The sequence below is a fragment of the Micropterus dolomieu genome, linkage group LG08, assembly GCF_021292245.1.
Source record: "Micropterus dolomieu isolate WLL.071019.BEF.003 ecotype Adirondacks linkage group LG08, ASM2129224v1, whole genome shotgun sequence".
NCBI lineage: Eukaryota > Metazoa > Chordata > Actinopteri > Centrarchiformes > Centrarchidae > Micropterus > Micropterus dolomieu.
The window spans coordinates 5,565,995-5,585,709 of record NC_060157.1 but is presented as its reverse complement, the minus strand read 5'-3'; the positions used below and the strand labels follow the sequence as shown (position 1 = coordinate 5,585,709).

At 40.0% G+C, this 19,715-nt stretch overlaps 1 protein-coding gene across 1 annotated transcript; it reads right to left on the bottom strand.

Annotated features, from left to right (window-relative positions):
* Positions 1-279: 279 nt before the first annotated feature.
* pip4k2ca (phosphatidylinositol-5-phosphate 4-kinase, type II, gamma a) lies at positions 280-15,140 on the bottom strand. Its single transcript, XM_046057587.1, has 10 exons — positions 14,667-15,140; positions 13,241-13,338; positions 11,508-11,604; positions 10,665-10,814; positions 5,257-5,403; positions 4,736-4,774; positions 4,529-4,642; positions 3,531-3,795; positions 2,615-2,718; positions 280-2,419 (listed from the first exon to the last, which is right to left on the bottom strand). Exons 1-10 carry the CDS (start codon positions 14,823-14,825, stop codon positions 2,339-2,341), a joined length of 1,254 nt encoding a protein of 417 aa, XP_045913543.1. The 5' UTR covers positions 14,826-15,140; the 3' UTR covers positions 280-2,338.
* Between the last annotated feature and the right edge of the window lie 4,575 nt (positions 15,141-19,715).

The window sequence follows — 19,715 nt, the reverse complement described above, 5'->3', positions numbered from 1 at the left end:
ATGAAAACAAAAGTCAAAAGACTATCAAATTCAGTATGATTCATCGTCTGGGGACGGTACAGAATTTCATGACATTTCCGTCTGAACCAAAATAGGGACTGACTGACACTCATAACAGTAACATCTAAAAAAAAAAAAAAAAGCAGGAAAAGAAAAGGCCGGCTGTGTCTGTGTCTCGTCATTCTGAGGTTCATCTCCAGATGAGTGTCAAGTGTCATCACGCACGGACTCTCACACAGACAGGATCCAAATAAAAACGAGTCCAACACTTCTCAGAAATTCTTTGTAAAATATATTTTGGTCCAAAAGCTGATTTGCAAAAATACAACATGTGCAATCATCAGGTAGATGAGGCATCATACAGAGTCTACGCTGCCTTGCCAGTGTTTAGGAATGCATCATCATATGTATCATATGTGTTAAGGCTAACTGCATAAGCTACTGAAATGTAGTGATATTGTCAATGTTTTATACAGTACCCTGGTTATCACTAAATCCCAAATGTTACTACAATACACTGAAAAAAAGAGTTCCTAGTTCTATTGCTATATTATTGTTCTAAACCTTATCCTAGCACAAAGATTCACATAGCACACATTTGCCATTTTAATGCACAAAACACTACACCATGTTAAAGGAGGAGTAATAATGATGGATGGGTTCATTTTCAGGAAGTGTTTGATGTCGAATAACACGTCTACAAGTGAATTTTTTTCATTAAAAAGATAGATTTAATCCTAAGATTTGGACGCGTCACTTCATTGACGCTGGCCCAGCTCTGTGGGTAAAGGAAACGCTCCAAGGTCAGCCACCACACATTCCCTTTACTGGCTGTGGCAGCTAACGGATGCCGGGCTGCCAAAAATGTTTACAGGCTAAATATTACGATGTGCTTTTTATTTAAATACCACACATTTACCAATTCAATTGACATGGCTGATTTGTTCATGTTCTTTTAAATTTAGTAGACTTTGGTGGCAAACAGTATTTGATCCATTCAAAGTATGTTTTATATAACTGCTCTGTCACAGTTAATTTAATTTTATGCAAAGTGCAAATCCTGCTAGGATAAAGCTTTGATCCCACACATTTGGCACTCTAAACATTCAAATGGCTGCATCTCTAGATAAATAATAACAAGTGTAGAGTTTAGACTTCCATTATGTTTTTTCACACCTTTCTCCATTAAAGACTTTTCTAGGATTTAAGGAATACTTTGACAGTTTGGGAACTACACTTATTCGCTTTCTTTAGTTAGATGAGGAGATCAATACCACTATAAGGCTACAGCCGGTTAGCTTAGCTTAGAATAAAGACTGGAAACAGGGGGAAACAGCTAGCCTGGCTCTGTCCAAAGGTAATGAAATCTACCTACCACCACCTCCAAAGCTCACATTATATCTGATTAGTTTAATCCACACAAAAAAATAACACATCCTCTCATTAAACCTCAAATTGTCATCTTCAGAGGTGCTGGCAGGTAGATTTTGTTGCCTTTAGACAGAGCCAGGTTAGCAGTTTCCAGTATTTATGCTAGCCTATGCTAACCATCTCCTGGCCCTCCTATAGCTTCATATTTTTTGAAGCTCTGTGGAGTTTTATTACACACAAACAAAAGTTTGGAGGACATTCTTGAACTCTAATAAATGTGTTCAATACATTTCCGTATGATCTATACTACATATTTCAAATCCAGCAATGTTTATATTCATTTTATTAGCGTGCAGTCTTCTTCACTGTCTCTGCTGGTCCATTGCTGCACATCTTAGCATGTTACCGCCACCTGCAGATCAGTGGAGTAGTGTGACACCATTGGCAGGACTGTGTATCGTGTCACGAGTGTCTTAAGTCTTAATGCACAAGACAAACCACTCTTTCAAAAAGAAAATACGCCATAGTGCTGCTAGGGGTTAAAAAATTTCACAAGGTGCCTTTAACAGACACATGAGAGTGGTATGAATTTTCTCATCTAAAGTTTCTGCCTGGGGAACCAGACAATAGCGACTGAAAAACAGTATATATATTTGATCTCGCACTAAAGTGGCCCAACACTTTGAACACTTATCATCAGCAATTTGTTTCCGTGTACCCTTCTACTCCAGAGTTATTCTATTAAGAGTGCTTAATATCTAAAAGAAATGAATCTTATATCTTAAAAATAAATATATGCATCAGAAGTAGTACATTATATTGCTACAAACTAAGTAGTAGCAAAAAGTAAGTAGATCACCACATTTTAAACAATGATCTGCATGTGCATACTATTTTTGGTCAAAAGGTAAAAATATAGTTTTAGCTCTCAGTTGGATTGACTTATGGCAGTGTTCATAGTTGAGTGTTACGCAAAAATGTTTGAGATGAAGTCCCGAAATCGTTTGGCATACTGCTCGGGGTGGACTGTGGAGATTTCAGCACCAGCCTGTAGCAAAGAGAGAGGAGATGGAGACAAAGAACAACAAAAATAAAAAGTCCATCGACATCCTCTGTATTACATCGTACACTTCATGACGTGACATGAGGGCAAACGTGTGACCTCTGGGCAGGTACACCTGAATGTTTTCAACAACTTAACAGCGGCCTACTACCTCTTTCCTTTCTCTCTTGTGCTACTCACCCCGTGCTTGACAGTTTTTGCTGCATGAGCTGCTTTCTTCTTGGTGTCGTACTGAGTAAGTACGTCAATGAGGCCCATGAAATAGACCTCCCTCTGAGGGGCTCCTGAGATGAAAGGCAGAGAACAATTAGGGTTGTGTTATTGGGCCTGTGTTGACAGTATTGTACTGGCAGCGATAGGCCTCATTTAACAAATATCATATATCTATATCTAAATCTAAATAATTATTATTTTCCAGAAGGAAAGACATCACGAATGCTGATGCTTCCAGATCCAAGAGATATCAATGATATTACTCTATAATAAAGGCTGTATATATAAATGGTTCATTAATCCAATACAGTTCCGCAAACTTGGTAAGGAGCGGAAACTGTTCCAGAGGCTTATGGTGGTCTGACTCTATACTAGACACTCTAAACACTCTATTCTTTCTCTGGACGGGATGCAGCGGACGACTGTTTCATTAATGTCTATAAAATTGTGAAAAAGTTTTCCAGAGCTCAGTGATGTCTTAGAATGTCTTGTTACAGTTTGTCAGCAAATAAATACCACATATAAGGATCCCCTGTGTGTTGTTTACCAACCCCCACAGGGGGAGCTATCTCTGGGTTATCTCGTAGTAGATCTTGTCAAGCAATTTCACATGGCACCTATGTTGAGGGCGTTATACAGCATCTCTGTATTAGTTTAATACAAAGAGGAGCATCTCTATTTTTGACTGTAATAAAAGTCATATCTTCAGGATTTCTAAATACCCCGGTATACCGTAATACCTTGACACTGCCCAAGCCTACAGGGAATGTCATTGGTTCTGCAGGTATAGGAGAAAAAGTGCATTCCTACCTTCAAACCCCCCCGCAAAAAAAAAATAAAAATCAGATTAGACCTTATTTTGTGGCCTGAAATGAATACTCACCTGTGCAGCTCCCGACTGCATACACATCCACATAGGGGTCGAACTCCCCGGGCCCCAGAGGTTTACAGACAGACATGTAACCCGCAATTCCCTCTGGAGAGGTGCCGTATGAGCCCACCATAGTGCCTGGCGCCAGGCCGTTCTCTGCCTCCGGTTCTTCCTCGTTGGAAACCTCCTCGCCCTCCTCCTCCTCCCGTTCAGCTCGAACCACATCGTGGATACCGAGCAGCAGGCTGTAGTCCATGATCTTCAGCTTCACCAGAAACTGGAGAAAATGGGAGGGGGACATTTGCTAAGACGCTTTTATAACAACGTTTACAGAGAACATCAATTTACTGTAAGAGAAGGATAGAAGGTAAATAGTGCTGTTAAATTAACTAGAGCTGAAACAATTTTTCGATTAATCGATGGACAGAAAAATAATCGGCAACAATAAAGATAATCAAGTTATTGTTTTAAGACATTTCTTAAGCAAAAATAACAAATATTCTGCTTCTAACTTCTCAAATCTGAGGATTTGATGCTTTGTGTCCCGAGTCATATATTCAGTTTACTATCTTAGAAGACAAAACAATTATCTCCATCTTATCTCAATCAAGTAATTGATTAATCTCCTAATAATTATAATATGTAAATTTACTTGCTTGACTAGTAATTTAATTTCACATCCATCCTCCTGCTGCCAAAATGGCCTCACAAGAGTGGTGCGTCCCTGATGTGCAGATGCTGCCGCTGTGTGGTGGAGGTGTGCAACAACAATTCAATTCAATTTTATTTATATAGCGCCAAATCACAACAACAGTTATCTCACAGCGCTTTTCATAAAAGAGCAGGTCTAGACCGTACTCTGTGATGATATTTACAGAAGCCCAACAATTCCCACCAAGAGCAAGCACTAGGCGACAGAGGCAAGGAAAAACTTCCTTGCCTCTGACACAACACAACACTTCACAACAGTGAAGTGTCACATTTAAAAAGATATTTAACAGATCACGTACCTCCACGTCTCTGTTGAGTTTCTCCATGAGCTTCTCCTTCTGCTCCTCGGTTACATACACCTTCTGCATGTTGTTCCTGAAGTCCATGTCCTTGAAGGTTGGAAGCTCTTTTCCCTTTGGGGATAAAATGCATCTTTATCGGGACATATGGGATGAGGAGGAGACAGCTAGCAATAATGTGAAAATGGATGAAGATGTTTCCTTTACCTTTTCTTTGTCACTTGCTTCACGAGCCACCAGAGATCCCTGCAAGAACAAGATTGTTATAAATATTGTGACTAATACATTTTGCCAGAAAACTCTCACTATAGTAAGGATACTTATTTATGATATATACTATACTTTATATTCTATACAATATATTAATGTGTTATACTGTTTTATTACATTTTTACTATATTACAATTCTACTTTAATATAGACAAACAAGCATTATCAGTACTTAATCATATTATATATCATTCGGGTGTACACTGTTATAACTTGCTATAAAATGACACCACTATGTCACTTTTGCCTTTTCTATTCTTACTTTCTATACTAAGTTACTAATTATTTATTTTTCACTTTCTGTATTGTATGGCAGTACTTATTTCCGTCCTTGTTCTGCTGCAACATCTGAAGCAGAAGGTGCGACTTATCAGGTGGCCTTACTTCTTCATTGCGGTGACAAGAAGTGGGATGTGCGATTAAACGGTCAGACTATTTGCTGTGAAGTTCCTCCTCACCTTCAGGTCGTACTTCCTGTGTACAACCAGTCTGTGGCTGAACATGTTCCTCATGACAATCAGGTAGGTCTCCTCATTGTCCACGCTCACACGATACATACCGAGGAACTGCGGCAGCAGGGTGCTACCGTGACACTTCACTATGTGCTGCAGAGAGGAAACACCAGTGAATTTACATGTCAGGTGCAGAATGTGGAAAACTGTCACAGGCAGTCTCAATGCTAAACATTCAAATAGTAAAATAGAGTTAAAGAGTACAGATAATTAGATTTGGTCAGCTTTAAATGTCACATTGTAAATGCAAACCAATTCCAGGCTTTTACCTGTGCTCAGCACTTGCAGCAGTTAAAATAGACTCTTCAGACTGACCTCATTCAGTGTCCTCTGGAACTCTCTGCGCACGATGTTAAAAGACGTCGCTCTAAATGTCCGAACACTGTTTTTGTTTAGTGCTTCAATTTTTTTTTTTTAATTAACTCCTGGGTGCCTGGAACAGTGGAAAAACACAAGCCGTGTTCAATCCCCAGTTTTTCAGGATTAGTAAGGACCCCCAGTGACAACAAAAGGGAGTGTTAGAGAGCAGATCAGAGATCGTGGTTTTGTGACTGCACCAGCAACTACTTGTTGGAAGGTGTTAAAACCTGCTTTTACAGGGTGGCATAATGTGAAAATTTGAGATTTTTTTTGCTGGAGGGGCGGTGGTTTTACAATCCCGATGCCGGCTCAATCGTCTATCGGCCCAACCCTAAAACATACTGTGTATAGTATACTGTGTTCAGCACACACCAAACTATTTTTGTTATTGATTAATCTGCTAAATGTTTTCTCAATTAATACATTTATCATTAAGTCCAAGAAATATCAAACCTCAGGTGACATCTTCAAAAACGCGTGTTCTGTCTGAATACCAGTTCTAAACTGAGAAAACAAATCCTCACAACTAAGTACTTACTACTTAACGCTGGAATCAGGAAATATTTGGCATTTGAAAAATAACATCATTGATTAATCGATTATCAGAAGTAGGTGATATTTAATTTTCTGTTGATGCACTAGCTGATAAACCGTTGCAGAAAAACAAATGACAACAACATAAACCAACAACAACACACGGTGCCATCAAGCCAGCACTGGCACAAACCGTAATCAAATGTCAGCAAGGTAAATTTTGACAAATCGTTTACACCAAAGAAGCTGCTACTGTAAGCTAACAAATTTTGCAATGGGCCAGGCAGTAGTTTAATGTACAGCGCAACTTCATCACAATACTGGATGTATAGGAAACATTGTTATGAAGGTGTTTTCACTTTCATTTGTTTATATTATCTACAAATTATTTTTCAGTTGGCCCACAGAGGATGCACTCTGTCATTAATAGCAATATAAAATTACATACTGTGATATAAAAACACTCTGTTTTGAAACATGCCATCACTCCTGAATTCACTGGCTCATCTTTTAATATATGGATTAACACTAAAGCAAAGATTTCTTTGTTTATTATGACATAAGATGCCAAGTTTTCATCAAGTTTTCATTTCATTAATATATGTATTTGATCATAAGTAATTTATGTGGTCAAACAAACACCGGTTAGGCCTTTAGAGGCTGTCATACAATCATGAAGTGCAAAAGCAATACAGAAACTGTTTGGATCTAAAGGGTGAAAAAAAAAGCTGGTCTAAAGAACTCAAGTCCAAATCCTACATCTGTCAAAAATCACAAAACCTGATCCTCAACATTCTGAAAATTCATCCAAATAATGCCTGAAAGCCAAAACTACAACAATGATAAAGCCGTTTACAGCAAAGCCTTCATGCACGGCCCAACTGTTTTAGTACAGCATCTCAATATTCAGTTCTTTAGCAGAGATTAATCTGTAAACCCAGTATTTCATTTGGTTAATGTGTAACAGTTGTTCAGCATGCCAAACATGCACACCTGAAACTAAATGTTGACAGGAAAACAGAGACAATAAACTGCAACCTGCAAACTGTCATGATGAATGAAAGAATCTGTGCAGTGCCAACGCAGGAGCTCTGACAACAATGTGTTCATTCAGGGCCTAGTGAATAATAAAACGAAAATAACAAAAACACGCTGTAACAGAGCTGCCATTTTCCTCATCTTCCTCCCAGTTGTATGTAGGCTGCGTAACCAGAGGCTGCACATTCCAATAAGAGCTCGAAGCAACCAAAAGTTTACTCAGTGGTATGTTTAGCCTGAAGTGAGACCCAGTTTTGCCATACAAGCATGAACACTGATACCAGGCAGTGAAATCAAACCAATAAAAACAGATACAAAGAAAACAGAGGTGAAAGTCTGTTATCTCTCCTACATGTGTGCTCTACCATTTGCATGAACATAGATGTGTTGATATGAGCATTTGAATATCTTCAGTGCACCAACAATCGTATAAGAGAGCATTTGTTCTGTCCCCTACACTAAGTCGTAGTGCTGTAACGGCGGATAAACTTGATGAGGAGAGGCACTGTTTTGTTCCGTCTTTAGGGGGATATTTTCATTCAGTTTAGCTTTTCCCCGCAGGGAGGTCACATGTCAGGTTCAGTATGAGAGAGGCACCTTAAAAGCCAAATTTAGGGCGTTGCTCAAGGACGCTTCAGCGTGACAGATGTTTGCCGTCCTTGGGTTGAATACGTAGCTGCCTCCCGACTCACTGCACCTCTTACCACTCTCCTGCTCCCGGCAAGACGTTAAATCTAAAAATAGTCATATTTGGGTCGACTTTTCTCACCTACAAGGCAGAAAAATTAAAAAATAAATCCCTCAGGAAGTGCTCGTTTTAGGAACTCTTTGACAAAGGCTATTAGGAGTTTTGAGCTACAAGAAAGGCTCAAAGGTTAAAGAGAAAATATCTTAAGTAGGACGCACAGCAGCATAGATGTGAAGCTTTATACACAGTTCAGTAAAGCAGACAGGAGGTGAGTGATCCTGGCTCTGTGTGCGACGTTAATATGCCTGGAGACTGACAGGCAACCTTTGAATGAATGACAGAGGGAATGATTGAATGAGCATAAGGCAGATGGACGAGAAGGGGATTCAGCTTCGAGATGCTACCGAGGAGGTTTATCTATACAGATTCACTGCAGGCTCAAACAGCAACAACGTCCTACAAGATATTTGCCAACTCTTAGTCCAGATTAAAATTTGGTCAGTTAACAATAACAACATAATCTCACAAAACATAAACAAATTCAATTTGGATTCAAATCCAGGACATGTGTGAGCTTTGAATGCTAAAAAGGAGAAGCCCGGTGATATTCTATATTTTCGGTTATGGCAACAAATCTCACAAAAAGACACAAATCAACAATAAACTGATCCTACTGACATTACCCAAAGCCTCAGCCTCTGAGCCAGAGTTCCAAAAGCAATTAATAACACATCAGTGAGCCACATTATTGCACTGGGTGACATGTTCCTTCCATTACCATGAACACACATACACCACCCTGCTGCCCCAAATACTCACTAGAGCAACAAATGTGGATTCATCCGCTGTTTAGAATAGTCCCCAACAAATGCGGCAGTGTTCAGCTGGAAGTTTAGCCTTCAACAATGAAACAGTGGATATAAAAAGTCTACCCACCACTGTTAAAATGCCAGGTTCTTGTGATATAAAATAATGAGACAAAGATAAATCATGTCTATAATGTCAACAATTGAATTGAAAAACAAACTGAAATCTTTGAGAGGGAAAAAGAAAATAAAAACCTTACCATAACTTGGTTGCATAAGTGTGCACATCATCTTATAACTGGATGTGGCTGTGTTCAGAATTAACCAATCACATTCAAACTCATGTTAACTAGAAGTCATTACACACCTGCCATTATTTAAAGTGAATCTGATTAATCACTAATAAAGTTCAACTGTTCTAGTTGGATTTTCCTGACATTTTCTTAGTTGCATCTCAGAGCAAAAGCCATGGTCTGCAGAGAGCTTACAATGCATCAGAGGGATCTTATTGTTGGAAGATATCAGTCAGGAGACGGGTACAAAAGAATGTCCAAAGCATTAGATATACAATGGAAAACATCCAAGCCCGGCTGAAGTTTGCAACAACAAACATCAAGTCCCCCCAAAGCACGTGGAAAATGTGTTATGGTCTGATGAAACCAAGGTTGAACTTTTTGGCCATAATTACAAAAGGTATGTTTGGCGCAAAATCAACACTGCACATCACCCAAAGAAAACAATACCCACAGTGAAGCATGGTGGTGCTTTGGGGCTGTTAGTCACGGTGGAGGGACTTATGAACAGTTCCAAATACCAGGCAATTTTGGCACAAAACCTTCAGACGTCCGGTAGAAAGCTGAAGAGGAAGAGGAAGTCCACCTTTCAGCACGACAACGACCCAAAGCACACATCCAAATCCTCAAAAGCATGGCTTCACCAGAAGCAGATTAATGTTTTGGAATGGCCCAGCCAGAGCCCAGACCTGACTCTGTGGGGTGATCTGAAGAGGGCTGTGCACAGACGATGTGCTCACAATCTGACAGATTTGGAGCGCATTTGCAAAGAGGAGTGTATAAATATTGCCACGTCAACATGTGCCATGCTAATAGACTCCTACCCAAAAAGACTGAGTGCTGTAATAAAATCAAAAGGGGTTTCAACAAAGTATAAGTTTAAGAGTGTGCACACTTATGCAATCTGGTTATTGCAATGTTTTTCATTTTTCCACCTCGAAGATTTCGGTTTGTTTATAAATTGAATTATAGGTCACATTAAAAAGGTATTATTTTACATCACAAGAACCTGGCATTTTAACAGGGTTGTGCAGACGTTTTATTTCCACTCTAAGATTTAGGACAATTCAAAGTTTTTGACTAAAACATCATATTTTATAAGGACTTCATGGGAAAGACCTGAACCACTTGCACAGCTGTCACTGTTAAGCATATTCAAAAAAAACAAAAAACAATAGATATGTTATCCGAAATGCTACAATTAAGTAGAGCAAGATCATCCAGTTTGAAAATCAGTTTCAGCACAGATTAAACAGAAAAGTCCAGATAACAAAATGTCAACAAAAATAAGCAGAGGGCGCCAATCGGTGTTCAGAGAGCTTTATCCCTCCACTCCTCTCATAGACGTGACTGTTTAAAGACACTACGAGACAGCCAGTCCAGCTAGCCACCTGGAACCTCAACAGTCCAATAAACTTGGAACAGTTTATGGACAGGTGCATATATTGTGTATGGTTTTGTGCAGGTTGTAATAACTCGAGTATCACAACGTGGACATTTAACACACTGTAAAAAAAGAACGTTTTGAATTAAATCTATTTTATTCTATTGGAAATCGAGGGTTAGCACATTGTTGTTTTTGGGTTTGTTTGTTTTTTAACGAGATTTGTTGACTTTTAACCGTCCAGACCTTACCTGGTGATACTCAGACAGGATGTTGTGCATGTCTGCAACATCTTCACTGGAGATTTGCTTGATGACCAGCGTACGGTCGTACGAGTTGAGGAGCAGACCCTCTCCCTGGTCGTCCACACTCCTCATTGGGGGGCTGCGGGTCAACGAAACCTGGAGGACAGAAACCCAAAAGCACACATGTGAGTGTGGAGATCATGATAGTTATTATTATTAAGAAAACTTAGCTCTTCTACATACATCCCAGTGTTTCCCACAGAATGGGGAGGGGATCATATTTTCTATTTCTAGTAGCTTTCACCATTTTTGTTCTACTTCATTCTTATTTTAGTTTACTCACTAAGTGAATCTGCTCCCTTTCCCTTCAGTTCTCTTTTCCCTACATGCACACACCTCTGCGGCAAACACACCGGCTCGGCCCGCCTCTTTCTGCCTCTCTCTACCTGTATGTTTGATCTGTTGACTTTCTCCATCAGCAGAACATTTTATAAAGTTGCCTAACAGACAAAGAACTTGTTTTCTTTTCAGGTGCGCTGCATATTGAGGAGGCGTGTTGACGACGCAGCCTATCAAAACGAAACCAGCGTGGTAGCTAACGAATGACATCTGCACTGGTGTGTTCACTTTACCTGGTCCGTGCTTGTGAAATATTCACCGTGTCTGGGTCTTGTACTAGAACTACTGTACTGTAACTACTTTATGTGTTTCTCTGCAATATGCAATATTGGGCTGCAAAATATACCTGAGCTGCCCACCCAAGTAAAGTCTGTATGTGGGAAACAATGCATCCCTTTGTCTTGAAAATTGCTAGCCAACAAAGTGACATCAGATGCATAGTGACCATACCTGATAGTCCAGATCCTCAATACCAAACCGTTCCCTTAGATTTCGGAAGACCTGAGGACAGTATTCTTTAAACTTGAAATGTCCTGGAAGATTTTCTCTGCAAAAAGGAGAAGAGGTAGAAAATTGTGAAGGAGATGGCTGAAGATGCGCACACACAAACAGATGTTTCACCAACTCTAAGAACTAAAACATTTGTTAAACTCTACAGTCCAACACAAACTTGAAGACTCTCATCCGTTTTTACTCTGCGGCAGCTGTGCCACAGGAGGTAGAGCGGGTCGGCCACTAATCAGAGGATCAGCTCCCCCAGTCGGCATGCCGAAGTAGTCTTGGGCAAGATATAGAACCCTAAACTGCTCCCATCGGTGTGTGAATGATTAGTTTCGGTTTCTGGTGAGCAGGTGGCGCTTTGCATGGCAGCCTCCGCAATCAGTGTATGAATGTGTGTGAATGGGGTAAATGTGACATGTAGTGCAAAGTGCTTTAAATAGGTCGGGAAGACTAGAAAGTACAGTCCATTTACCATGTTCTTCTGCAAGATAGGCATAACGAGAGTTAAAGCAACATTATGTAAGATTTGGTGTGACTTGGACAGCTGTGTGCATTTGTTATGAAGTTGCATTACTTAAAAGTCGACAACTTTGCTAACACAGCCAAACATGAAGCAAGTGCCACAACACAAGACACAGCATTACTAGTGACTAGTCCAACAGAAAGAATGCTAGCTCAGCGTCTGTTTTGCAGCCTTTTATTTCATGAAGCTCTCGCCAACGTCCGGCAGCCACTTGCTTCGTCACTCTCTTTCCCTCTTCTTAGCTCCCTACATCAACATCCTCTTCGCCTCTGCCATTAGCTAATGTCATGTCCATAGAGGCTGCTGAGCCCGGTTATGATGCCTGCTCTCCATCAGCAGCAGCATACTGTTCTCCAACAAAGCTAGACAGCAACCAATGCAAGAGCACTTACAGTTATGCTACTGATGTCCAGGTGTGTTATCTAATAAGTTTGCTAACATCAACTCGAGACCTATAACTACCGACTAAACCTGTCTACAAAACCTATGGCTGAATATGCTTGAGTTTATAACACAGGCAAACATTAACCAAACACAACAACACAAGACACAGCAAGCCAGCTAATGACTTTATACTTATTAGTCCAACTGAAAGAAGGCTAGCTCGACTTCTGTCCTGCATCTTCTCAGCTGTTTTAGCTCACGCCAACAAGTAAAAGCCAGTCAAAATTGTATTCTCGTCCGGTCTCTTGCTTGTCACTCTCTTTTTCTCTTCCTCGCTTCCTCCGATGTCTTCTTTGGTCTCTTCACAGCCTCTGCCATGACATCCATACTGAGAATACCGAGCTAGCTTCTTCTTGTAGCTTGCTCGCTGAAGAGTCTTGTTTTTGTTGTTGTTGTTGTTTTTGTTATGTGGTGCCGTAAAGCATTACGTTTTTCTAGTGCTAGGTTTTCTGCCCAATATTCAAATCCTCCATAGTGCAATACCAGGTGCTCCGGGTCTGGAGTGGCAATGACAGAGACGCCATTTTCCCTATTACAAGTCAGTGTACAGCAAAATTATATGAAAGCTGTTATTTTAAGATAAATTGAATACATAGTATTGCTTTAACTGCCACTGATTTTATCTATCAGGAACAGGTTTCACCAAGACGGTTATCATTGTTTATGTATATTTCAATCATTTCTGCTTCACTATGTACTAATTTTTGTGTCTTACTTGTTGAAGAGGTGGTTGTTGACTTTAATCTTGGTGTTGGCTTTGAAGTCATCAGGCAGCAGCATGACAGGAACAGGCACCTGGTTGAGATCATTGATCTGAAAGACAGAAGGCACTTGCTAAAAGACAATAATTTAACAGTACACATCAGAGTCTAAAATCAGGGCTGCAACAAACGTTTATTTTCATCATCAACTAATCTGCCATACGATTAGTAGATTAATGGATTTCTTAGCTTTCTGAGATTTCTTAGCTGTAATCTGTCGATTCAATCTGTCTCTAAAACATCTCTAAATCACTTCCTACATGTCGCCAAATATACTAATTTGTCCAACCAACCTGAGTGAGAATTATACAATGACAATCAGGGGGTCAACTTTTTTCTAGGTCGTTAAGGAAACCCAGTACAGCACAGACACAGGCTTCAGTGATTTAAAGTCTTAAAATGCTTAACAATATCCTTGTTTGTTTAACGTCTGTAGTGTACAGATGATTATAAATCAAATTCATTACACCAGTTCATGGGTGCCTTTTGAAGTCAGGGGCCAACATGTATTCTAGAGCAAAACTGCCAGAAAGTCAGACTCGCACACACCAGCAGACCATCATGACCGCTCAAAACACAGACCCACACAATGCTGAGCCAGAACCGAAGACACTATCATATATACAGGCTGCATTGTCATCTCAAATTCATAATTCTTCTCATTTCAGGTATCAACAGTAAATATATTATAATATTTACAATTACAGATAAGAAGGACCCTCTGAACTGTTGTTTTTGCCTCATTTTGAGGGATCCAAGTCTTACTTTACTTTAGAGGAGTCAACCAACAGTCCAAAAAATGAAAGACATTTCATTTACTTTGATAAAGCAGTTTCAAACAAGTTAAAAATTGTTGCATATAACTTGTGTGCGATTCAGCTAGTCTAAATTCAACACTTTTCGCATTCGTGTATTCTTCACTGATACTGTCAAAACCATCATGCACCTGAGCGTGAAACGTTACACCGGTTTTGCTGCATTCTTTCTCCCGACAGCTTTGGAAGATATTTCAGCAGTATCCGTACGTGCAAGGATGTTTTGCTAGTTGTTGCCAAATATGGCGAGTCCATTTTAATACAACTGTAATAACAGCTGACCCGATTATGTTCAGATTGTGTCATATATTTAGATAGCTGTGTAAGAAAGCAGGTGGCTAACGTTAGTTTTGTGCAAGTAACGTTATATCTGATCAATGCACTAACGTTAGTGTACCAGATGACCCTAGTTTGCCATAATCAGGGTCGCAGATTTCGGTGCAAGTTAACACTCTCACTTGCTAAGTTAAAACTAACAGATCTAGCTAAATTTACACGGCACGTTTGCGGTGATGCTGCTCTAACTGTTAGCATCGTAGTGCAACGTTAGCTTCCACTGACTCACCGAGTGATTGACGCCCCACATGAAGACGCTCAGGACCGGGTCGCTGGCTCGAAACACCTTCACCTTCTGCTGTACGAAGTGCTTCTTTTTCGTTTTAGTCTTCGGCGCCAGGATCACCACGGGACTGGAAACGGCCCCCGAGTTACCGAGGGAAGCCATGACCACAGACTGGCTCTCCTCGTCCCTGTTTACTAAGAGAGAGCTGGCGCAAGCGGTGACACTTCTTCCTGGTGGCTACCGTTACTAAGCTAACGTTTCTTAAACCGCTCCTCTCCGGGTCTCTCGCGCCGACACAGCGACGACAACCAAAGGTCACCTGTCGAGCTGCGGTTGTGTTGAACCGACGCTGTTTTTCTAAAGCACAGTTTAACGTTTGAACCTGCGAGATGAATCATTACTTAACTTCATCCAAGCGTACATATTTCTAAATAATCGCAGACAGTCCACCACCGCCCCCTCGAGCCCACCTGTGTTATTATCAACCACGTGGTCTGGGTGAGTTCGTGATTGGCAGGTGACAGGGACCAATAAAACCGATAGCATCGCGTCAGGTGACCCAGAGATGGGCGGGTACATTGCACTTATATGGTGCGTTCATGTTCGTGTCGACGGTCGGAATTATCAGCTCGCTAACTCCGTGACATCAGCACTGCTAACTTCAGCAGATTCTCCGTTGACCATATTTACAGAGATGTTGCACTGTCGTGGGAAATGTGGTATTTTGCTTTTATAAAACTCAAAGAAAAGAAAAGAAGTACTTTGTAATAAATGTTTTCTTTCTAAAGGCAAAATTCCACATTCATCTACCAGATGTCTACTTTCTGCCTGGAATGATAAATCATATTTTTGTAGTGAAACAAATGTGTACATTCTGTATTTCCACAAACCGGACGGGGCAACAGCATTTATTTTTCTGCAGGATGCGACCAGGCAGCGGTGGAAAGTAAGTTATTACATTCGCTAAAGTAGCCTACTATAGCCCACGTAAGTCCAGTTTGAGGTACTTGTTCTTTAACTCCACTACATTTCAGAAAGAAATATTGTATTAATTTAACTGCACTACATTTATCTGACAGCTGTAGCTGCTGATAACTATTTAAATTTAGATAAATTACATATTTAATCAATGCCTCCCAGCCTTTTTTGCTTGTGACCCCTTATAAAAAAAAGCAGTGTCTTGTTTGGGTTCCTTATCATATTTTCACCAACAGAGCGATTTACCCCTTAAACATTTTAGATGGTTTCATTTAAACTACTGTTCGAGGCCTAAAGAGGTCAAGTTATATACTATTTCACAAAAAAGCAAACTGACAAAAGCTGAACGGTAATCATCTCACAACCTCTCGGATTTATCTGTTGACACTGGAGGGGCCCGAACCCTAAGTTGGGAACCACTGGACTAAACTACCTGACTATATAAAGCAGTTAAAACTAGCTACAACTGTAAAATGCTGCTCGAATATTGATGCATGTATTAACAATTTAATAACATCACAATCGTATCCCTTAGAGGGAATCTTTTACTGCACATCAAATACTTTTACTTTGCCACTTTAACCACGTTTTGCTGATAATACAGAGTGTTTTTCATTGTTGTATGGGTACTTTTACTTAAGTAAAGGATCTGAATACTTCTTCTACTATTGGGGCCAGGTGTGTAAAAGCAGAGGGGCCTGGGTGTCTAACTATCATACTACTTCTACATACTACTACTACTTTATACCTCTATTCCACTACTTTAGTAATACCACAGTGTACCACTGTTGACATTGTAGTAAAAGTAACAATTTCTTCCTTTTATTTAAGTAAATTATCTTAAATCTTCTTCAACACTGAAGGACATAATAATAATAATAACTGACATTGGTAATAATAGATAAACACAGGTGGTTAAACTTAGTGAATGCCCAAGTTATCTTATAGAGATGAACTCACTTTGGTTCAAGCCATGCAAGAATATTATGACTGTATGTCCGACTTCAGCTGAAGGAACCCAGTTGTGTGCAGATGTGTGACACAACTGCTTTTATACTGTATGCCCATAGAGATGTTTAACCTCTTGGGGGCAGTAAGATCCCAAAACAGAGTCACAACATCATGCTTTGAGGTACCTACATGGACATCTTACCGAGACCAGAGGAGCCTACAGTTTTTTTTTTACGAACTAGTATTGTTTTAGCTTTGCCATTGAAAGGGGTGATACAGCAATTATACAAAATATTACTGTTGCTGAATATCATTAAAGTTGCTGTGAGCAATTCATTAGACCTTCCCTGACTGGTCAAACTCCAAACCTCCAGTTTGTAAGACAGGCCTTAGGTTATAAATGTATTGTATAATGCCTAGTGCACACTGGAAAATTTTCATATCTCAATACATTTTATAAACTTGGAAACCACAGACATGACAACAGAATTACACACTTAGTGTTTATACAAAACGATTTCAGAGTGGCAGTTTCGGGGACTTGGAAACTCAGAGAAACTCACTTGATTAAATGTGACTTTAGACATAAACAGACCGTCATTGTCAGCTAGTTGCACTTGTGTGTGCTATGTTTTGCAAAGAAAAACAAAAAAAGAGAATAAAACTGTGGATGAACTCGAGGCTGAGAATGGAGGGAATGAGTATGGTTTATTCATTTTATAGCGTGAGCAAATACACAACATGTTGTTGGTGCTTACCAGTCAGCTTGCTCACTGGCTGTTTCAGACCAATTTTGAATCATTTGATACTGAGATTCAAAATCAGACATCCTCCAATCCGGTCATCAAATTTAAGATTATGTCTATAGACTCCTCGCGCTACAGGATCTAATAATCTGTTCTGACCAGCCAAGAATCAGGAACACCCCCGCAATTGTCGGGAGGGGCAAATCGGAACTCAAATCAGCCCAATTATCTGTTTCCACAGGTCACATAGGACTAACATGAGTTTTATGTGTAAAATCAGTGGAGTGCCCCTTTAATGCTACAAAGCCAGACCTTTATCACTACCTGGAGTCATTTGATTTAGTGTTAAAATAAGAAATACTGTTCACTGCAGTTTTAATGATATTCAGCTCCTGTAACCAATCAGCATATTGCTAGCAACACTACATACTCAACTTACCTTCTTGTACTTTATATTTCACATTCATATTATAAATGATTTCACACATTCGCCTCTCTGGTTAAAAACTTCAAGTCTGTTTCACCTCTGATCACAGAGAGTATCACTGATGAGTATGGTCAGAAGTGTGCTTGGTTGCACCTGTAACCACACCCAACAGTGATATTGTGGTGTTCGGGAGTACACTTTTACAACACTGCAGCAAGGTGAGAAGTTAAACCACTGGAGGTCAACAAAAACAAGATTTTCAGGGGGTATTGTTTTATTCCTAATTGAAGTTTTGTTGATGCATTAGAAATTCCATTTTTCCAATATGCATGAACGCAGCACTGTTTCTCATATACTGTAGTGTGCATACATTTCCCTATGTGAGAAGCTCTTTTTACACAAAAGCTTTTTCTATGGTTTGTGTCTTTTAATGTATCAACCTGTACATTGTAAATGTGCCTTTTTGCTTAATCTGAAACATTTACATCATATTGATGTTTATTAATATGTGTCATCCCCGTTAAATGAATGAATAAAAACCAGATGAGTGTAGGATCTTTGCGCTCGACTTTCAGTCCTTCACTTGGTGGGTGAGAATAAGTAAAGCATGTGTTGTAAAATACATATGGAAGTAATTAACACTTAATCAGCTTTAACATCTGGGCATTTTCTAAACTTTGACCCAGAGAGTTGAGTCTCTCCAATCTATCTGCATGCAAGACTCGTGGTTTATACGTTAATTTTGAATTATAAATGTGCTGTTTTTACTCAGTTCACAAATTTTTATTTAGTGGTTAAGTGATAGTAGGTGGATATATTTTTACTTGACAGACAATGTCACTGGCTCTACAAAGGTTCATGCTTCCTCCTTCATTTTCTATCACGCATGGACAAATGGGATATTCTATGCTGTTACCTTGGAAACAGGCATGTATTGGGTCCCTGTGTTGCGAAGCAGGAGAATATCATCCTTTATGTGCCTAGTAATGGCAGAAAAGCAGCATGACTCTAATGTGGTCTAATGTGTAATTTCTGTTTCGCTGCTGGAGACTGCGGGGGGGGGGGGGGGGGGGGGGGGGGGGGGGGGGGGGGGGGGGGGGGGGGGGGGTTCCCACAGGCACAGCAAGCATAGAGCTTTAAACCAAGGCTTTCTGAATCAGTAGTACTCAGTAACGTGTTCATATGCTTGTGAGGATTCAGAGAAACTCTCAGCACAAGGCTTCAAGAGTGACTGTGAAGAAGGCACTGTATTTGTTATTGGGTTAGATACCTTTATGAACTGCATCAGTGCTCATCCTCCAAAAATCTTCCCACAACTGATTTAGTACCACACTTCATCTTGGTTGTCACACTCCTGGCAAAACGATTGAGCACGCTTCCTCTTATAGGCTAATTTATGATTTGTTCCAGATGACACTCTTTCATTTACGCTCCATATTCAGCAGCTTGTGAAAAAGCTAAAGAAGGAATTAGGTTTTTATTTTTGAAACAAAGCCAGCAAAAACAGCTATTGTTTTTGTTGCTGACTGGGGCTCATCCCAATGTTCCCAGCATGGGTGTCTCTTGATATAAACTAACATTGTAAGAGATTGGTATGGGCTATCTTCGCAGTTCCAATTGCAAAAGAACGAAGGGAGACGGGAACTTCAAATGCAGTTTGAATGGTAAAAATCTGTTCAGTCACTGTGGAGATACCAATGTCTAAAGCTTAGAAAACTGACAGCAAATGTCAGGTTTAAGCAGTAGGCTATAATATCAGCTGTAGGTGGGTGATTTCAACATATTGACCATGTTTTCTCTCCCCTGGCTGCTGAAGTTTTAGCACATTTAGATGTTTTGGATTCTTGGCGTGTTAGTCTCATTAAGTTATTGTTTTAGATCGGTCTCATGTATTATCCACTCCAGCAGTCTCTTTGTCGGTCCACATCTTTGGTCCAGACTAAAATATCG

Coding starts and splice junctions, on each gene's coding strand:
- pip4k2ca (XM_046057587.1), bottom strand. CDS start 14,825: ATGGCTTCCCTCGGTAACTCGGGGGCCGTTTCCAGTCCCGTGGTGATC. Junction 13,339..14,666: donor TGTGGGGCGTCAATCACTCG/GTGAGTCAGTGG, acceptor TCTGTCTTTCAG/ATCAATGATCTCAACCAGGT. Junction 3,796..4,528: donor AACTCAACAGAGACGTGGAG/GTACGTGATCTG, acceptor CATTTTCTCCAG/TTTCTGGTGAAGCTGAAGAT.